Genomic DNA, 18804 nt, shown 5'->3' on the forward strand with positions numbered 1-18804 from the left:
CAAGGTTTCGCTGATGTAATCAAGGCGGCATGATATGCCCATATTGCCGCTTTGAGCGCCACTTTGTAAGTCTTAATGTGAGCTCTTACAAGTGTTTGATTGGATTCGGACTTACTCTTCCTCCATCACTTCTCTAGACGTCTCTTCTGGCGTTTCAACTCCCAGAGCTCCTCAGTAAACCAAGGAGCTTATCCTTAATTGGACTTTTGTTATTAAAAACTGGACTTTTTAATAGCAAAATATATTGTTAGCAAGATATTATATATCTTATTCTACATAGGTTAATTGAACACAAAGGGATTTTTCAGAAAATTTGACATTAGTGTTTCATAGCCAGCAAATTTTGGTAGAATTTTTTAAAATTTAGAATGATTTAATCATAACTATTTTTATTAATAATTGGGACAGATTTCAATGGTATTAATGATTATTGTAAGCAAATTCTTCACTTTTGATATATTTAATCAAATATGAGACTACTCAAATATCCTTAAATACTAATGTTTCCTCTGAACAGACTTTGGAAGTTACAATTTGCCCAGGTCTTTGGTATTTTTGAAGCTGTCTCAATTTATGAGTAATTGATGCCAGCACTGAGTGTTTATACATACCAGAAAACACTGTTACCTCTTGATTTAAGTTGAAAAAATTAAAGCTATTTTTAAAAAAGCTTTAATCAGTTATAATTTTACTTGTATCTTTTGTGTGTTTTTAAGAGCAAAAGTTCTAAATAATTAGGAAAGCTGATAAAATGTTTATAGCTAATTAAAAATAAACTGATTCCAGTTGTGAAAATATACAGAAGTTATGTTTGTAGTCAAACGGGGTCTTGTCCAAAATAAGACACTTAAATTATTTTTTAAAAATCTTGTAATTTTCAAGGATCTTGAGAGAATATGATACTTTGAGCTCACTAAAGCATTTGACTAAGAACCATTATGGATGGCGATACCTATTAATTAACTCCATAGTTGACCCATGGTGGTTTAAAATGAATTCTCACATAGTGATATTTCATCAAATTGGAGAGAGATCTTGTTATTACATTTTTATTAGAATCTTGAACACATACTTGTAAAATTCTGACTACCATACTTCCATTCCAAAATAGATAACCGCTTTCAAGCTACACAGAATCATAGAATTGGAAAGTGTTGTTTTGGCCACTGATTCCAAACTCTTGCTCAGTTCACTAGAGTTTGAAATCAGTGGCCAAAAAACTCTTCCAATTCCAAGATTCTGTGTAGGTTGAAAATGGTGTTATTTATTTTGGAATGGAAGTAGGTGAAGCAAATTTAGAGTTAACTGGTCTTATTAACTGGTAGGATGAAAAGGAGGAAAGCATGATTGAGTAGGCAATAGCATTTCACTCTAAAAGAGATATTTAGCAAGTTTAATGTTTGAAACATGCCTTCAGTTACTTGCCCTGTGGTAATTGACTGCCATCACTTTGCAGTGTCAAGTTAAATTAAAATTAATTCTGATTAGAACTATTTAAATGCATAGTCCTTATTGCCAACTTTCAAGTGTTGAGAAGTATTGCTAGAATGGTATTTCCATTGAGATCAGTTAGTATCCTTCAGATTTATTCAGTTGTAAGCTTCGAAATCCATCCAGAATATATACTGGATAAGTATTATGGGAATAATAGTCCATCATATGTGGAAGGCCTCAGATTGCATACCTCTGCTTCACAAGATAGTTTCTTCCAAACTTGAATATGCAAGGAATAAACTCACAGAACCAGATTATACAAAACATTTTATTACATATATTTGTGAATTTACAATATATACATATTGCACATTTAGCTGGAATGTATATTTCTATTAAACAGGAAAGAAGTGCTTTTAGAGTGGATACAGAATCCAACCTAAAACATATTCATCCCTTGCCTATGGCATGCAGTCTGATAGACCACCACTATAACAGCTTTATGAAAAGTTTGTAATGTAACATTTTCAGTTTCATAAGCAAGAAAGATACCAAATAATGCTTCCTCCATAGGCAGGTTTCCTTGACGGTGCAGTAATGGGAAACATGTCTATACTTCAGAAGATGGTACTTGTAACTTTTTTGGCAGTACCACACAACTGTTGTACAGCAACTTTAAAGCATAAACCTGAACAAGTAATTAATATTTTGGTAGCTTTTCACTAAAAACAATCCATCTGTAAACAGTGATGATGGGATACAAAACACATTTTTAAAGTTTTATGAGAAGTAGTCCATCAATTTCCAAAAATAAATCTCTGATTCATAATGCCATATATTACAAAAATGCTAAGTTCAATTTCCCTGTCAGTTTCCAAGGCACTTCTCTTGGTTCTTTTGTATATTTTTCCTTTGATAATAGTAGCATCTGAAGAAAAACAAAAACACAAAAGATTAAACACTACTTTTCCTGATGTTTCACATTAATTTTCAATAAATCCTGTTAAATAATAATTCAGGTTGTTTCCAGTTCCTATTGGAATGTGGCGATTGAGACAGAGAAATCTAGTATAATATAAAAATCTAAATTTGATAATCCATGTTCCAAATACAGTAGAATATTCCCAAATTCCATTCACCAATTTTCAACACTGTTGTACAGTTTTTTCTTTCTAAACTTATTAATAATATTTTGCACAAGGGTGATTCTGATTGATATTTTGAAGCACAGCATAGACAACTTGAACATTGGAAATAGAAGAAATGGTATTACATTTCTTTTATATTAAATAATTGATTTTAAAAGAAAATAATCCAATGATTCCCTTTGTGGCATCCATAATTCCTGGTGTTGCTGTACAGTATTGCTGTATTGCTTTACTGTATTGCTAAGCAGGTATAGTAATTCAAATACCAATTGCAGTTGAATAAGGAAATAGATTTTAATACTGTTTCATTCTATGTGTAACAAAAGCAACATTTACATACTGCTTTATGTCATGAATAGATGTGCAATTGACTTCTATACATATCTAATATTAAAAATGTCTATTATATCAACAAAAAGGTTTCCAGTATAAATAGAAAGAAATAGTGGTTCATTTAAATCCTGAAAAATTAGCTATGCCCAGTACACTATCTACTAACTGCACACTACTATGACCAATTCACAGTTGTTGCCTGAAAGTCTTATACTGTATCACTTTCCAGTAGGGGGTATGTTTTTATTAATGGTAAATATTTTACTAAATGAAAGGGTTTGCATCACTTTTAAAATAAGCATATTTAAGTCCAGAAGATATTCCGGCAATGCTTATGAATTAGTCATTTTTATTCACAGTGGCAGCATTCAATTCTTCCTCTCAATAATCTTACCTTATCCTTCTGTGCACATTGGACTTACTGCCAACCGAGTAAGGAGCCTGGCACATCTTTTATAATCTGTGGTGGGAGGGAAAAGATAAATAGCAGTGTAAAAAGTTCTTAAGGGGAAGGTTGGGTTATTGTATTTTAAAATATAATTTGTATATGGGAATATAACTAATTCATCTTGAAGCACTATATTTTAGATTTGCATTTGTGTGCTTAATTGACTAATTTTAAACATGCTTCTTTGATTTTCTTAAGAATGGTATATAAAACCGATTTGGCATAGGACACTGTTGAATGAATGGATATTTCATCAGACTAGGATGATGGATATTTACTAATATCCATGAAAAGACTTTCCACTTTCATAAGAAAAATCTGTTTGTATGTTTCTGCAGTGAACTATTTTATAACTATCCATGCCTATGAAGAAAGTAAATAAAATCCGATGTTAATCAACATCCTGCTATCTATCTAATATGGAATAAGATAGCTGTTATCGGAATATTAACAAGAAAGAGAAAAGGAGGCCTCCAATGCTTAAGACTTGTAGAAAAGGAAGAACAGTAAAGATGGGCAAGCATAGCAGCTGTCAGTCTTCAGCATTTTAAAACACACCATTTGGTCCATCAGAAACCCACATCCCATAATAAAATCTGCTATTTCAAAGGAAATAGGCTGCCACTTAGTTCTGTAATTCAGTTTCTCATGTATCATTTAAGTTCACTCTAGCAATCGGAATTTATTTTAAATCCTGTGAAAAGTAATCCTTGGTGGAAAAACATTACTATAGGGTAACATACTTTGCCCAGAAACTATGGTAGTTTTTCTAGAATGTAATAATATAATTAATTCCCAATTGCCAAGCTAATTTTAAAATACCCATTTTTGTTCAGTTAAAATTGTTGGAAAATAAGAAACAGATATGCTTTGTTGAATTGCTGACTCTAGTTTGGAGGCTTTTGATTAGATTTGACTAAATAAAAAATCTGATCATTATAGTAAGGTGTAATATGATTTCTTGGTTTTCGTTAGACTAGTTGATTAAACAAACATTGGTTTGTTAGCTATTCTAAATAACAGGTATTAATAGATTTGGCACAATGTGTGACGATTTTGTGGTCAATTTGTGAATAGAAGGATAAATTCATAAAGAAAAGTTAATCTACTTGCAGAAATATTACCCGATGTTTACATTTTAGAAGAAAAAATGCAGTTTATGCATTTACGCAAATTCAAAATCTATGTACTAAATGACTAAATTCTAATGAGGTTTTTGCTAGCATCTCTCTGTATTTCAAGGAAAATAATATGGACATCTTGATTTTCCTTGGTACAGTTGGCACAGATTTTGACCTTTTTATATATAAGCAGGTATGTATCCCTTCAAGAAAAACAGTTGACAGCGATGGGTAGCCAATAATTTTACTATCATTGTCATTATCTAAAATATATATATTTGCCATTTAATAATGTAGAATTTGGACTGGAATTGTTTCCCGATAGTACTTCATTTATTTTACTGTCTTTTCAGAATTCATACATATTTCAGCATAGTAGGTTGTTTTTCATTTCTTTAGGAAATTATACTTTGAATAATTGCTTTTCTAGCAACAAGTAGTACCAGGATTTCTCAGTGGTGTATTTGTGCTTTAAGCACAAAGCAAGTATAATTTGTAAATTTCTGTTATCTGATATGATAAGAAATTCGGTTTCTGTATTGAACTGCTAAAACAAAAAGAGTTGACATATAATGGAAGAGCTTGGAAGATCTTGACATATAATGGAAAAGATTGGTTGCCTGCACAAATATATTTTAAATAATTGTTTATGAAATCCATTAGATCTCCCTGAGGAATTGAAAGAAAGCACCCCTCTGTTTCATGGCTTTAACTCTACAAACTCTTGTATCGTGGTAATTATACCGGGTGATTATTCCTTAAAAAGCTATATTTATAGTAATTCTGGTTTTGGAAGATAGAACTTACATGCAGGTATGGTACAATCTCTTGTATGGTGATAAAGTCTATGAAAGTGTTTAGTGCATTTTGGGCCGAAGTAAAGGTGACCTGGAAAAGAAGAAAATCAGCAGATTAATTTAACTGGTGCATAAGAAAAATGATTAAGGCAATAATTCAGATGTGAAATTTGTCTTACCTGTTAAATGGTTTAAAAATTTGTCTTTCATTCTTAGGTCTCTAGGAAATATTTCTGTTAAAGAGAATAAAGACACTTCTTTAGAACAGTTAGTATTTATATTCTGATTCAGTAATTTCCTGGAATGTACAATTCAAGGCAAAACTAAAAATTGTCCGAAAGGGCAATGATGTTTAAGAGCAGGGCTGTCAAACTTGCAGCCTGCGGCCTGGATGCATCATGGACTGGCCACGTCCACACCCGGTTTAGTAAAGGGGGGGGGAGTCACGATATGTCACATGATGCTGCAGGTTTGACACCCCTGTTTTAGAAGCAAAGTATAATCTTTCTCTTGTTTTCTATTTATACAGTGGGAACAAAAGTCTTAAATAATTAGGATATTCCCATTTAATAAGAGCAGTAAGATTTTTAGTAAAGATGACTAGTATTTGGCTTCACAGCTATAATCTGTGAAGGAAAAGGAAAAAGAAGAAGGAAAAGGGGGGACATGATCGAAACATTTAAATATATTAAAGGGTTAAATAAGGTCCAGGAGGGAAGTGTGAAGGAAAAGGAAAAAGAAGAAGGAAAAGGGGGGACATGATCGAAACATTTAAATATATTAAAGGGTTAAATAAGGTCCAGGAGGGAAGTGTTTTTAATAGGAAAGTGAACACAAGAACAAGGGGACACAATCTGAAGTTAGTTGGGGGAAAGATCAAAAGCAACATGAGAAAATATTATTTTACTGAAAGAGTAGTAGATCCTTGGAACAAACTTCCAGCAGACGTGGTAGATAAATCCACAGTAACTGAATTTAAACATGCCTGGGATAAACATATATCCATCCTAAGATAAAATACAGAAAATAGTATAAGGGCAGACTAGATGGACCATGAGGTCTTTTTCTGCCGTCAGACTTCTATGTTTCTATGTTTCTATCTTACTAAAACTTCTTGGAAATCAGTAAATTGTAATTATTTTGCTTTATTTCTGTGCTTATAAAAGACAATATTAATGACTTAAATTGGTACAATTAAATAATAAACAGGACAGTCTCAGAGAGATTGGAATACAGACATATTGTCAGGTAATGGTTTTCTTTCCTAAGAGTGTTTTTGACACTAATGATCCAGAGAAATTCTCTCTCTGATTCTGAACAAGGATTCTGCTATTCTGAGATGATCCACAACTTGAACATTGATAACTCCACTTAGTGTGAGCATTTGAAACTTACGATGATACATCACATGATGAATCACAACTTTTTCCTCCTTTGCTAAAATGGGGGTGGGGGTGGCCTGTGCATGATACATCTGGCCCACAGCCATGAGTTTGACACTCCTGGCTTAGTGGGACAAGGGATTACTATAGAAAAAAAGGCTTTTGCCCAGTTTCATCTTGAGCAACAATTGTGATCTTTCTTGGATCAGTACCCCCTGCTCATTGATAATAATTATCTAGCCACTTCCCATTTGGAGTATTGTAATATTCTGTTCTGGTTATCTATCTTTGGGATTACAAATTAAAGGGATTCATCTGGTCCCTTCAAATTCTAGCTTCTCTGTGCATCTCTATTCTTTTGGCTTGATGCTGATTTGCTGGCAATGGTGTCATGGACCTTCTAGTTGTTTTAGCTAAAGCTGCTCTGACATGAGAAGGATAAAAGACTGTCAACTTAAGTCTCAGCAGCTGTGGGTAATATCCTTAAAATCCAAGATCATTCATCTTAAAATATGCTACATTACTTGCACAATGTCACCTTTTAAACAAAGTATATTGATACTAATTAGTTAAGTAGTTCCAGATCAGTGAAATAACTAAAAGCTAAAATGAGTAACAGAAGCAATAGTAAAGCTTGTAAATTCATTTTAGTCTTGGAATTAAGTGCAGCATATTTTTCTTAAGGAGCAGTTTTATATCATGTTTCTATCCATGCAGATTTATGCAAAAATGTGGGTGCAAAATAAGGAGTGAGAAAAAGAAATGTATCTTACTAAATACTGTATTTAGGCTGCCATTTCCTTCTGTAATTCAGTTCCTCAACATCCTTATCCATATTGGGGCAATATTGACACACATTGTCAGAGAAATTGGCAGAATATAATATATTTTTTTTTTAAATGAAACCATGTTGTAGAATGAAATATGGAGGCAAGTGGGAAATACACAAAACTACTTTGTTACTGTTTGCTTTCTCATAGCTTATTCAATGGATGGAAATATAACTAGCTTATTGAAATCCTCTTTAGCTTCTCATGGCTCTCTCTTTGAGAGTGTCATATTTAATATTGTTATTTACAATTTTTTCATGGTGACAGTTGCATATGATCATGAATATTACCATAAATTAATACATAAATGACATTTCCATTTGTGGCTTTTACATTCAACTATATTTATCCCATTGTCCAAGAGTTTAGCTATGTCTCAAAATTTAGCTTTTATTTATTTCCAAGTATAGTCCAACTCAGTTGAATTGACCCTATCATATTTTGATTTTTCATTCTGGCAAGTGCAGCATTAAAAGTTCAGATAATTCGCTCAAAAGTTGACAAGATGAAAGCAATTCTAAAAGGTAGTTCTGGGTAAGTTTCTTCAGAAAAATATTTCAGAAATTGGCAAGTTTTCATTAGAACAGATAGTTTGCATCTATAGTCAAATTAAATTCTGCAAATTACACACTTAATTTCAATCTGTTGCTTAAGCAGATTTTGCAGTTGTCTTAAAGTTGTATATTTATAAAATAGTAAAATATATGATAAAATACACATCTCAAACTTTTGGTGAATGCATCTTTGACATTTTATGGATAATGTTATTGTGGTTTGCCATTGCTTCTTTCGGGATATGTTTTTTTAAACTTCTCTCTTTAGCCAATAGTTCTAACCTTAGCCAATAGCGCTAGGATTTCTAATCACAGTTGAGTCTTTGGCCAAGGTGAGTTAAATATTCACCAAATGATGAACATATGAGTTCCATAAGCATTTTCAAATACACATAAACAATGTTAGCTCTAGGATAAACAAACATCTATTAAAACCACCAACCATGTTTCATAATTAAAACTAGCACTAAGCAACCTTAATTGATCCCTGATAGAATTTCCTCCAAAGAAATACAGCATGTATTTCACTAGGATGAAAATCACATTAAACAATAGCTAATATGATAACGTACAACTGGTTTTCCCATAGCAAGATTGGACTTTTTATACATTGAAAGTTTCCTTTCCTCAACAAATTACTAATACAAAATTAACTTATTTGAAAAATCTTTAAATTTGACATTCTGAATTTTTTTTTTGAATGTGTTTGCAGTATTTTGGAAAAAACTATTTTATACCATTTTGAATATGTGAGGAAGAAAAAAGCTAAATCTATTTAGTTGCTGGGGAGTCAAATATTTTTAAAGTATGTTCCATATTCATTCTTTTCTTTAGACTTAAGACCAGACAATATTTTAACATGAAATTTAGTTCATCAGTTCTGTTGAGACTTTTAAGAAGAATCACATTTGTTTCACAAAGCACCAGTATGAAAGTAAAATAATTTATAAACCTGCAGGTTTTAAACAAATGCACTTTCAAATCTCATTGGTTTCATGTGAGATGTGGGAAAAGAATTATAATAGCTTAGAATTGTACTTTCTCACAACAGCCTTTTGTAAAAGCACATTAGTCTTAAATAAGTCATATGATCCTGTTGAGGATCAGGTGAGTAGACAAGACATTGATCTGATTTGTACATTGCGCTGAACCATTTGAAATAGACTATAGCATTAGTACTTAGTAAAGCAGTATATAAGTCTAGGTGCTATTATACTGCTATATACTGCTTTGCATTGACCTTTACAGACCTTTCTAAGCAGTTTGCAGATTCAGCAGATTGCCCCCAACAATCTGGATCCTCATTTTACTGACCTTGAAAGGATGGAAAGCTGAGTCAACCTTGAGCCTCGTGATATTCAAACTATCAAACTGCAGTCAGCAGAAGTAGCCTGCAATATTGCATTCTAACCACTGCACCACCATGGCTCAATTATAATTAGTTGGGCCCACACAACATGCTAAGACAAAATCAAGCAATCGCATGTTGGCTTAATGCAATAACTTACTGTTAAGTTATATTAAAGGAAATCTTATTTTGCTCTAACAGCATAAACATTGTGTCAGTTGCAAGATTCACTTTGGGAAGATGTTAAAATTAATGAGGTTTTAAGTATTGACCACTATGCCATAACACTTTGAAGGAATAAAAAGTATATATTCCATTTTCTCAAAGCCTCAAGTGTATAGGTAAGTGATGGCTAACCTTTTTTGGTTTGCATGCCAAAAGGGTATGTGTGAGTATGCTAGCATGTGTACACATGCTCACATTGGAAACTTCTCATTACTGTCACTTGTAAGTACTGGTAATCAACTGATAGAATAATTAAACACAGACTGATAACTTTTCAAATTTCTGCATGTGGATCTGGGTTTCTTTGTACCCGACACCCAGTAAATTAGAGATTTTTAAAATTTTAAACCTTTAATGCATTATAATTTACAGCAAAAACAATAGTTACAATATTTTATTTCTGTATCATTTTTCCTCCCAGATGAGCCCAGAGTGGTTCCATAAAGAATAAACACAATCTTCAATAGAATAATAAAAATCAAGAAAAATAATAAATGAAAATGGTTAATTTTAAGAAAGGATTCTAAAAGATGGTATACTGGGAGCAGTTATCTACTCATGCCTGGATGAAGAACTATTTATCTTCAACAGTCAAAGAAAAAGACCTGGGGCTAGCTATCCTTTCCAAATAATGTGTATTCAGAGAAGATTCTTCCTGGCCAAACCAAAAGGCAACCACACGCAGAACTTCCCCTGCTGATCTTTAGTGCAATCTTATAAGCCTTTGATTCTTTAACTGCTCAGAACTTTATAAGTTTATTTATTATTTATTTTATTTATAGGCCACCCTTCTCCTGAAGGATTCAGGGTGGCATACAAGGTTAAAAAACAGAAATACAAAGTTTTAAACCCCAACAATATAAAGCAGTTATCCATCATTGATTTATAAATAGTGACCGGAGCAAGATATTGTCACTCAGGCTTTTCGAGAGGCCAAGAGGCAGTGCAAATCTCTGGGAGGAGTCAGTTCCAGAGGACGAGCTGCCACAGAGAAGGCTCATTGCTGCGGCCACGCCCGGCAGCGCTACTTGGCTGACGGGACCTGGAGAAAGCTGACCCTGTGGGATCTGAATGGTCACTGAGACATATGAGGCAGAAGATGGTCCCATAAATAATCTGGTCCAAAGCCATGTAGGGCTTTATAGGTAATAATCAACACTTTAATTGAAACACTTGTGTTGCTCCAAGAATTCGCAATCTGTGCAACATTTTCAGGATCAATGTTATTTGAGTTGATTTATCCATTCCATTTAGCAAGTGACCTGCTACATTTTAAATGTGACAGTCCCCAATGGTAGCCCTTGATTGGATACATTATGCTTATCCCATCATGAGATTACTAGGAAATGGTTCACTGAGTCTAGACTAGTTTAGACCTGATGCCCTAACAAACTTAGTCATAAATTTCTTTGCTACTGAACTATCTGTCCCATTAATTGACAGAATCAAAGAATGGCCCTATTGTATCCATCTGTGAGAGTATTGGCTCATCTACTGTAGAACAGGATACTGAACACCCAGATCTGACAATCACTCTTCTAAAACCATTATATTTGGTTCATCTTATTGGACTTTATCCAATTTATCACTGCCTCTAAGCCAAGAGTCTGAACTTCAAAAGATCACTAAAGGTCTAGTTCCTTAGCCAAGAGCTCAACATCAGTTTTTCATGCAACACATTTCCTAAAGATACAAAAATGTTTAGGAAATAGAAAATCAATAGCATCATGATGGGCCATTAAATACACATTTTAAAAAACTTTATTGTGAAGTAATACCCGTGAAACCACTTCACTTTAGTTATCTAGCTGGTGTGATTTGATGCCCATATGGATAATATAATCTAGAAAACCCAATCTGTTAAGGGCTATTGCCCAAATTTTGTTTTTATCTGTTCCCTTTCCATTCTCTTTTGCTTCATTACTTCAAACAGTCCTTCATTCATGTCTTTCTTTAACAGAGAAAGCTTACTTGTTCACTGACTTTCCAATTCTTAGCAAAGAAGCCCTCATAGCAGGGCTCTAGACCTCCCTCCTCCACCAAAAAAGATCTGGCTCCTTTCTCATCTCCCTTGGGTAGCTACAGTCTCGCAATGTATCTTCTAAGGGCAAGTCTTATTGCTCACTTATTCTGCTCCCTCCCAAAACCTGCTATCATCTCAGAAATAGCACCCTCTACTAAAGATAATATTAGGGAAGAGTTTCAAAAAGGTGGTGCTACTCAGTCAGGGAGTTCTCGGAGCATCAAATGTATAGAGCAGTGTTTCCCAATGTGGGGCCCACGCCCCACAGGGGGCAATTTAATTTTTAATGGGGGCAACTGGAATGTTGTTTAAACCAAATTATTGGTCTTTTAGGCCTGCTCCACCTGCGTAGGAGTTACTTTTTAAATAATAAGAATTATGTGTCATGGTAGGGAGGGGCATCATGCTTTTAGAGATGCTTAGGTGGGGCATGGCCGAAAAAAGGTTGTGAACCACTGGTATAGAGCAACCAAACAGACTCATTACTTTTGGAAGATCCACTGTGCCGAGGAGACTTGCTGGACCATTACTGCTATCACACCACTCCTGAAGTATTCCCTATGATCCAGAGTGCACATCCAGCATCCTAACTTTGCTAAGCACATCTTTGACTCCCAATAGAATATGGGCCACATAAAACAAATTAGAGGGCTGCATAGAGAGTCTGCGGAGAGGGGCGGCATACAAATCCAATAAATAATAATAATGATTCATGCCCCCCACCCCAAGTATGTGATTCCGTCTCTAAGCAGCTTATTAGTATGAGTGTGATTACTCTTGATTAAGTGGATGAAAGTTGATTTCAGAAGTATCAACACATTGTCTATAAATATCTGCCTGGGCACCACAGTAGTTTTTGCATAATCAAAAAGGAAGAATAACCCTAAAGATAAACATCTATTATTCTGATGGTGGCCCTGCAAACATGATCCATGAAACAATTGAGCTGAGCTGCTCTAGCAATACTTTGTGATCACTGTTGTGATCACTGTTGTCGAAGGCTGCTGAGAGATCCAGAAGAAATAACATGGTAATATTTTCTTTCTCCATAGTGGGTGGAGCTCCCCTCCAAGAATGGAATGACACAGTCCCTTCAGTCAAATGAGGACTGTCAAATTCTATATCTGCCTTTCAGCCTTAATTCCCCCTCTTTTGACCCAGTCTTCAGTCAGAATAGGACATGTGTCTTCAGCTCCCATTCTTGTAAAGTGTTATTCTATCAGTCTATTGATTTCGATTGTGGGTTTTTCTACTTTCCACAGCTGCCTGCCATTTTATCTGCAGTCCTGGGGTTCAGCACGGAACAGGGTTTTGGCTCTAGCCAGACCTCCAGCTGAGGGACTTTCAAGTCCCTCCAAAGTTTTTCTAGAGGGTTGAGATTTGTAGACTGGCAAGGCCACTCCAGGACCTTGAAATGCTTCTTACGAAGCTACTCCTTCATTGCCCTGGCAGTGTGCTTGGGATCATCATCATGCTAAAAGATCCAGTCACGTTTCATCTTCAGTGCCCTTGCTGATGGAAGGAGGTTTGCACTTAAAATCTCACGATGCATGGCCCCATTCATTCTTTCATGTACAAGTATCAGTAGTCCTGGTCCCTTTGCAGAGAAACAGCCCCAAAACATGATGTTGCCACCCCCATGATTCACAGTAGGTATGGTGCTCTTTGGATGCAACTCAGCATTCTTTCTCCTCCAAATATGACGAGTTGTGTTTCTACCAAAAAGTTCTACTTTGGTTTCATCTGACCATATGACATTCTCCCAATACTCTTCTGGATCATCCAAATGCTCTCTAGCAATCTTCAGTCAGGCCTGGACTTAAGCAGGGGGACATGTCTGGCACTGCAGGATCTGAGTTCTTGGCAGCATGGTGTGTTACTGATAGTAGCCTTTGTTACGTTGATCCCAGCTCTCTGCAAGTCATTCACTAGGTTCCCCTATGTGGTTCTGGGATTTTTGCTCACCATTCTTGTGATCATTTTGACCCTACGGGGTACGATCTTGCGTGGAGCCCCAGATCGAGGGAGATTATCAATGATCTTGTATGTCTTTCATTTTCTAATTATTGCTCCCAGAGTTGATTTCTTCACACCAAGCTGCTTGCCTATTGCAGATTCAGTCTTCCAAGTCTGATGCAGGGCTACAATTTTGTTTCTGGTGTCCTTTGACAGCTCTTTGGTCTTCACCATGGTGGAGTTTGGAGTGTGACTGTTTGAGGTTGTGGACAGGTATCTTTTATACTGATAACAAATTCAAATGGGTGCCATTACTACAGGTAATGGGTGGAGGACACAGGAGCCTCTTAAAGAAGTTACAGGTCTATGAGACCCAGAAATCTTGCTTGTTTATAGATGACCAAATATTTATTTTCCACCATAATTTGCAAATAAATTCATTAATAATCAGACAATGTGATTTTCTGGATGTGTTTTCTCATGTTGTCTTTCATAGTTGAGGTCTACCTATGATGTCAATTACAGGCCTCTCTCATCTTTTTAAGTGGGAGAACTTGCACAATTGGTGTCTGACTAAATACTCCCCCCCCCACTGTATATTCTTACTAGCTAGAGTTAGGATTTTGTCATTGCTCAGAGGTCTGTATTTCATGGCTCCATATTTAGAGACCATACATGGTGACAGATCAAACACTCATTTCATCTCCAGATGACATAACAAGGCTAGAAGTACAACAGCATTGCCAGATATTCATCTTTGAAAAGCATCTTAAATGAACCCATCCACAGCATTTTCAAATTGAAATAATTGTGAGATGGGCCTTTTTATAGATGAGATTTAGATATAAGTTAGTTAAGTAAATAATACATCTCAGATACAGTTTTGGGGCAGCAAGGTAGGCTGAACCTGGTTCTGTCTCTACATCCCAAATAAGAAAGAGACCTTAGCAAATGGAATATGTCATCTCTCTAGTCTATGTTGATGCTAAGCCAAATACCTAATTGGGCAGAACTTGGTCAGATCAGATCTGGTCCTTTCACTTCCTCTAACTTCAGAGCAGTTGAATGCATTCCTCTATGCAAAAATCCTCCAGCTTCAGAGCAGTTGAACACATTCCTCAGTGCAAAAATCAGTCAGGTTATCTTTATAAAAACATTATAAAATTCTTCAGGGACAACCAGCAGTGTGATGACACATTTTTCTTTTTAGTAAAGTGGGGTGGGGAGAGAGCATATTAAACTGTATTTAATACAATACAATAGACTTACCAACTTTCTGTTCCTCTGAGTAAGTTCCATAGTCATGCATTTCCCTTTGATCAAGAGGTGGGTAATCTTGCTTGTACTGCACTCCATTTTCTTCATCGTCTTCTAAATGGTATTTTTTCAGTTCTTGAATGATCTCCATTATCAGATTTAAGAGGTTTTGTCTTTCCTTCAACCCCACACTAGATTCTGATTTTTCTTTACAATGTCCTGCTGAAAGTATCAAAGCCATCAGCCCAATCAACACCAAAGACCTTAGAAGTTTGCACATTGCACTTGTGGGGACAATCCAGGTAAAAAGAATGTGTTTCCCACTTACTCCCTGGAAGAGAGAAAAATGTTTTTTAAAAAAACAAACAGGAAGAACACATGAATTCAATAGAATATTTTTCAGTATATGTATGAAACAAGCTACTTAAGAGTGGTTTCTGCTTCCTTTCCCCCCCCCCCCCCCAGTAAAATATTATTTAGCTAGGAAGACAATTGGACTTCTAGATGTATTCATGTACCAGTCTAACTTTGTCCTTCATACTCAAAAGTATCAAGAAATGTAATGAAATCAGTGAAGGAGAGAAGATACCTTACAAAATCAGCTGGGCAAAGAAAAAATGAAAAAAAAAGCCAACAAAATCTTAGAAAACAGCCAACTATAGCAAAGATAGAATTTCTCCATTTTCTTGGCAGATCCTGAAAATCTGAATGAAATGTATGTGTTAAGCACCCTGTCGCTTAATAATTTAATAATAATAATAGCAGATAACAAGCTTCAACAAGGAGTAACCAAAAATTGGGGGGGGGGGGAGTAGGCATCAATATTAGTGTCACCTGACTCCAGTATATGGCTTCTAAGTCACTGGGAAATTTTTCAACCAATTCAGATTTGCTTGACTTGATCTTGTTAATTTATTTTAAAAATTGATACAATTTTCTGCTGGTGGTTACAGAGGTATTGATCAAAGAATAACTTATCTAAAGATTTACAAATCTACATAACAATCAGAATGGAATTTTTATTCTTATTTGGTGGGGTATTCACTACTTTCAGTCAATACATTGGGAACTATTTCTAATTCTTACACTGGCAAAATTCTCAAAGCAAAGTATCTCTGAATGATTTGCATCTGCCTCCAGTCATAGTAAGATTCTACAAGGCTGCCAAATGCTGTTACAGGTCATCAATTTACTAAATGATTACACACATGGTACCCCATGGTATATGTTCCTTCAGTGGAACCAGTTTAGAATCTCCAAAACTTCAAGGAAAACTTCCACATCTTAGGACTCCAGACCCAATTGATCTGGACTGATCCCATCCAAAGCTTCCCGTTCAAGGCATACAATCTGAATTTAACACCTCGCACTGCCCAATTTCTCTTATCTGCTCAGACATCCACAGTGTGTCAGTTTGGCCGACCTTACTCCGAGGTCGCTTCTTCCACATGGCTTGGGATGCTCATTGCAGCTTCACTGCATTTGAATTCCCAAAGCTAATAGGAGCGCAGAAAAGAAAGCACCCAACCCACAGCATCGCGGAGGGCTCTCAGTTTTCATGGGGCTGGATGTCAGATTTCATCTCGAGATACCAATGCTAGTTAAAATGACTTCATTCGGATTCTAGATCTTCCACTCTTGTTCTTTTCTCCAGAGGAACGCTTTCTACCAGCAGATCTACCTCTGACTTTTATTTCCCACACAGCAGAATTTTCTACAACGAAGCAACTTCCCCAGAAGTGCGTTTTTGTCTCTTTCTGGACCGACCTCAGCTCCGAAGCAGAACCGACGGAAGACCTCGCAGCCTAGCAAGAAGGAAGCCACCTTCCGACAAGGCTCCCAAAATTCGCCGGCGCCCGCACTTGCCGCCGCTAAACCTTGAGATTTAGGAGTCCGCTAAAACTTAGCCAGGAGAGAGAGAGAGCGGGCGCTATCACTGCCGCTGCTACTCCTAGCAAGCAACCCCGAAGCGCTGCTGCTAGCCGCTCGCTGAAAGACTGAAAGGGGACCATACCTGTCTCCGCTGGTTTCAGTCTCCTTTACTAAAACGGTCCTGGATTTCCCCTTCCCTCAAGTGAGTTGAGCCTCCTCCCGGAGCGAAAGAGGAGCCTTTCGCCGCCCTTCTCGGCTCTTTCCGTCTTCTCCCTGACGCGCTCGCCGTCTCTTCCTTCACCCTAGCCTAGTCCATAGCCGTGCTTTATATAGGTTCACAAGGAGTTCACGAGGTGGCCGCCGCCGCCGAGTCAGCTCGTCTCGATTTGCGAGTGGGTGGGTGGGTGGACGGTCGGCTCCGCGTCCCGCTTGGCCACCTCGTGGGCGCCGCCGCTCTTCCCCTGTTGCTGCTGTTGCTGCTGCTGCTGCCGCCCCCGAAGTTCCCTCAGACTCCCCCGCTTTGCAGCCGCGCGCTCTCCTCTTATGCTGCACCCCCTCCCCCTGCAGGCGTAGAAGGAGCTGTCCCGGCTCGGGCGAAGAGGGGTGTGTGTGTGTAACGGAGGGAAGGAGGGGCACCCATAAACTTTCTTTAATTTAAAAGCTTGCGAGGATCATTTCCCGCACGCGCGCGCACCATCCACCACCTACCCTCTCCTCACACGCACACACAGCACGTTTGTTTCGGACGTCCAACCTCCTCCACAATTCCCGTCTCGGGGTTGCACCTCCGGGGGCATCGGAGGCTGCCAACTGAGCACGACTTGCCAGAAGTTTCGTGACTAGAGCGCGTTTGGATAGGAAAAGACGGACGGGGTGGGAAAGGGCGGGAACGAGGACGGGCGACGGCGATTGTCTCATCTTCCCGAGCGAGAAGAAGAAGAAGAAGCGGTGTCAGTCCCGCCTTCCTGTTGAAGGGATAGGGCTGTCCGGAATTCCCTCCCTGTCACAGGAGAAAGCTTCAGCCAGGGTTCCCCCTGAGTTGCTCCCTCAGGCCAGGACAAAAGTCCTGCCCTCAGACGGCCAACCTGGTCCTCAAGGAACGAGGACCTCTGCAGTACCCAGATTCGCCCATTCTCCTATGTTTGTGGGATGGGAGTTTGCCAGATCAAAAAGACCTGTCTCTCCTGGGTTTCCCACTATTGAAACACGCTTAAAGTGCTGTGGAAAGGGGACCAATTCTTTGTGATGAGTTTGTCTAATGCTTTTTTTATAGCTGCCTCCCCACCCCCACAATAAGAAATGCCACAAGTTGTAGTAAAGAATTCTGCACAGTGAATTAAGTGCTCCAAGTTGTGGGAAGAAGCACTCTTTATTTCTAAGCCTTGAATATCTTGTCAGCCTCATTACACACATGAGGTGTCTAAGATGTTTAAAAGGAAATTTGTGGCTTGTTTCTTTATTACATTGGTGTTTTCTGCCTTTCCTTTAAGCAGCTCAAGGGGGCATACTTGGCTTTCCTTACTTTAATCCTCACACCAACTCTGTGCTTAACCACCATACCTGATTAAGGGATAGTCAGTAACCTACAAATTTGGCCAGTCTAGGAGTTTGACTTAGCAAGCAGGTCTCATGTATGAATGGCATATTGAGTAGCAATATAAATTATTTCTTTCCACTCCTTAGTTTCTGGAGTTTGTGTTATAACTGTAGCTGTTAAATTGTGTATAGAGATTTAATTGCTTTAAATCTGTGGTTGGCCAAGTAAAAGTACATACCAAGAGGGCACCTTTCTTTAACACACCCCACCCTGGGTGAGTGACTGAGTGACTGAGTTACATCTCTATGGAACCTATCTCACCTAAGTGACTTATGTAAGTGACTAAATTTGAATTTTGAAATATATACCAATAGTAAGGTCAGGACAAAATATCAGCATCCGCAAAAATTATACAATTTAATTCAACTGTATTAATTAAATAAGGCAAGTATGATCTATCATCTATCTATCATCTATCTATCTACCTATCTATCTATCTTTCACTTTCTATCTATCATCTATCTATCTTTCACCTATCT

At 37.2% G+C, this 18804-nt stretch overlaps 1 protein-coding gene across 2 annotated transcripts; it reads right to left on the minus strand.

Annotated features, from left to right (window-relative positions):
• Positions 1 to 1745: 1745 nt before the first annotated feature.
• On the minus strand, positions 1746 to 17443 carry ALKAL2 (ALK and LTK ligand 2). Of its 2 annotated transcripts, none has more exons than XM_070738731.1 (6): positions 16871 to 17276; positions 14869 to 15187; positions 5461 to 5514; positions 5292 to 5372; positions 3310 to 3375; positions 1746 to 2362 (listed from the first exon to the last, which is right to left on the minus strand). In XM_070738731.1, exons 2-5 carry the CDS (start codon positions 15134 to 15136, stop codon positions 3311 to 3313), a joined length of 468 nt encoding a protein of 155 aa, XP_070594832.1. In that variant the 5' UTR covers positions 15137 to 15187; positions 16871 to 17276; the 3' UTR covers positions 1746 to 2362; position 3310. The 2 variants fall into 2 exon arrangements, with proteins under 2 accessions (XP_070594832.1, XP_070594823.1); XM_070738722.1 differs by lacking the exon at positions 16871 to 17276 and adding an exon at positions 17437 to 17443 and having other exon boundaries at positions 2281 to 2362.
• Between the last annotated feature and the right edge of the window lie 1361 nt (positions 17444 to 18804).

Source organism: Erythrolamprus reginae, chromosome 1, assembly GCF_031021105.1.
Source record: "Erythrolamprus reginae isolate rEryReg1 chromosome 1, rEryReg1.hap1, whole genome shotgun sequence".
NCBI lineage: Eukaryota > Metazoa > Chordata > Lepidosauria > Squamata > Dipsadidae > Erythrolamprus > Erythrolamprus reginae.

Excerpts from the sequence above, each read along its gene's own strand:
- ALKAL2 (XM_070738731.1), bottom strand. The coding sequence starts at position 15,136 with ATGTGCAAACTTCTAAGGTCTTTGGTGTTGATTGGGCTGATGGCTTTG. Across the intron at positions 5,373-5,460 it reads ATTTTTAAACCATTTAACAG|GTCACCTTTACTTCGGCCCA; the intron begins GTAAGACAAATT and ends CTTCTTTTCCAG. Across the intron at positions 3,376-5,291 it reads AGATTGTACCATACCTGCAT|ATTATAAAAGATGTGCCAGG; the intron begins GTAAGTTCTATC and ends CTCCCACCACAG.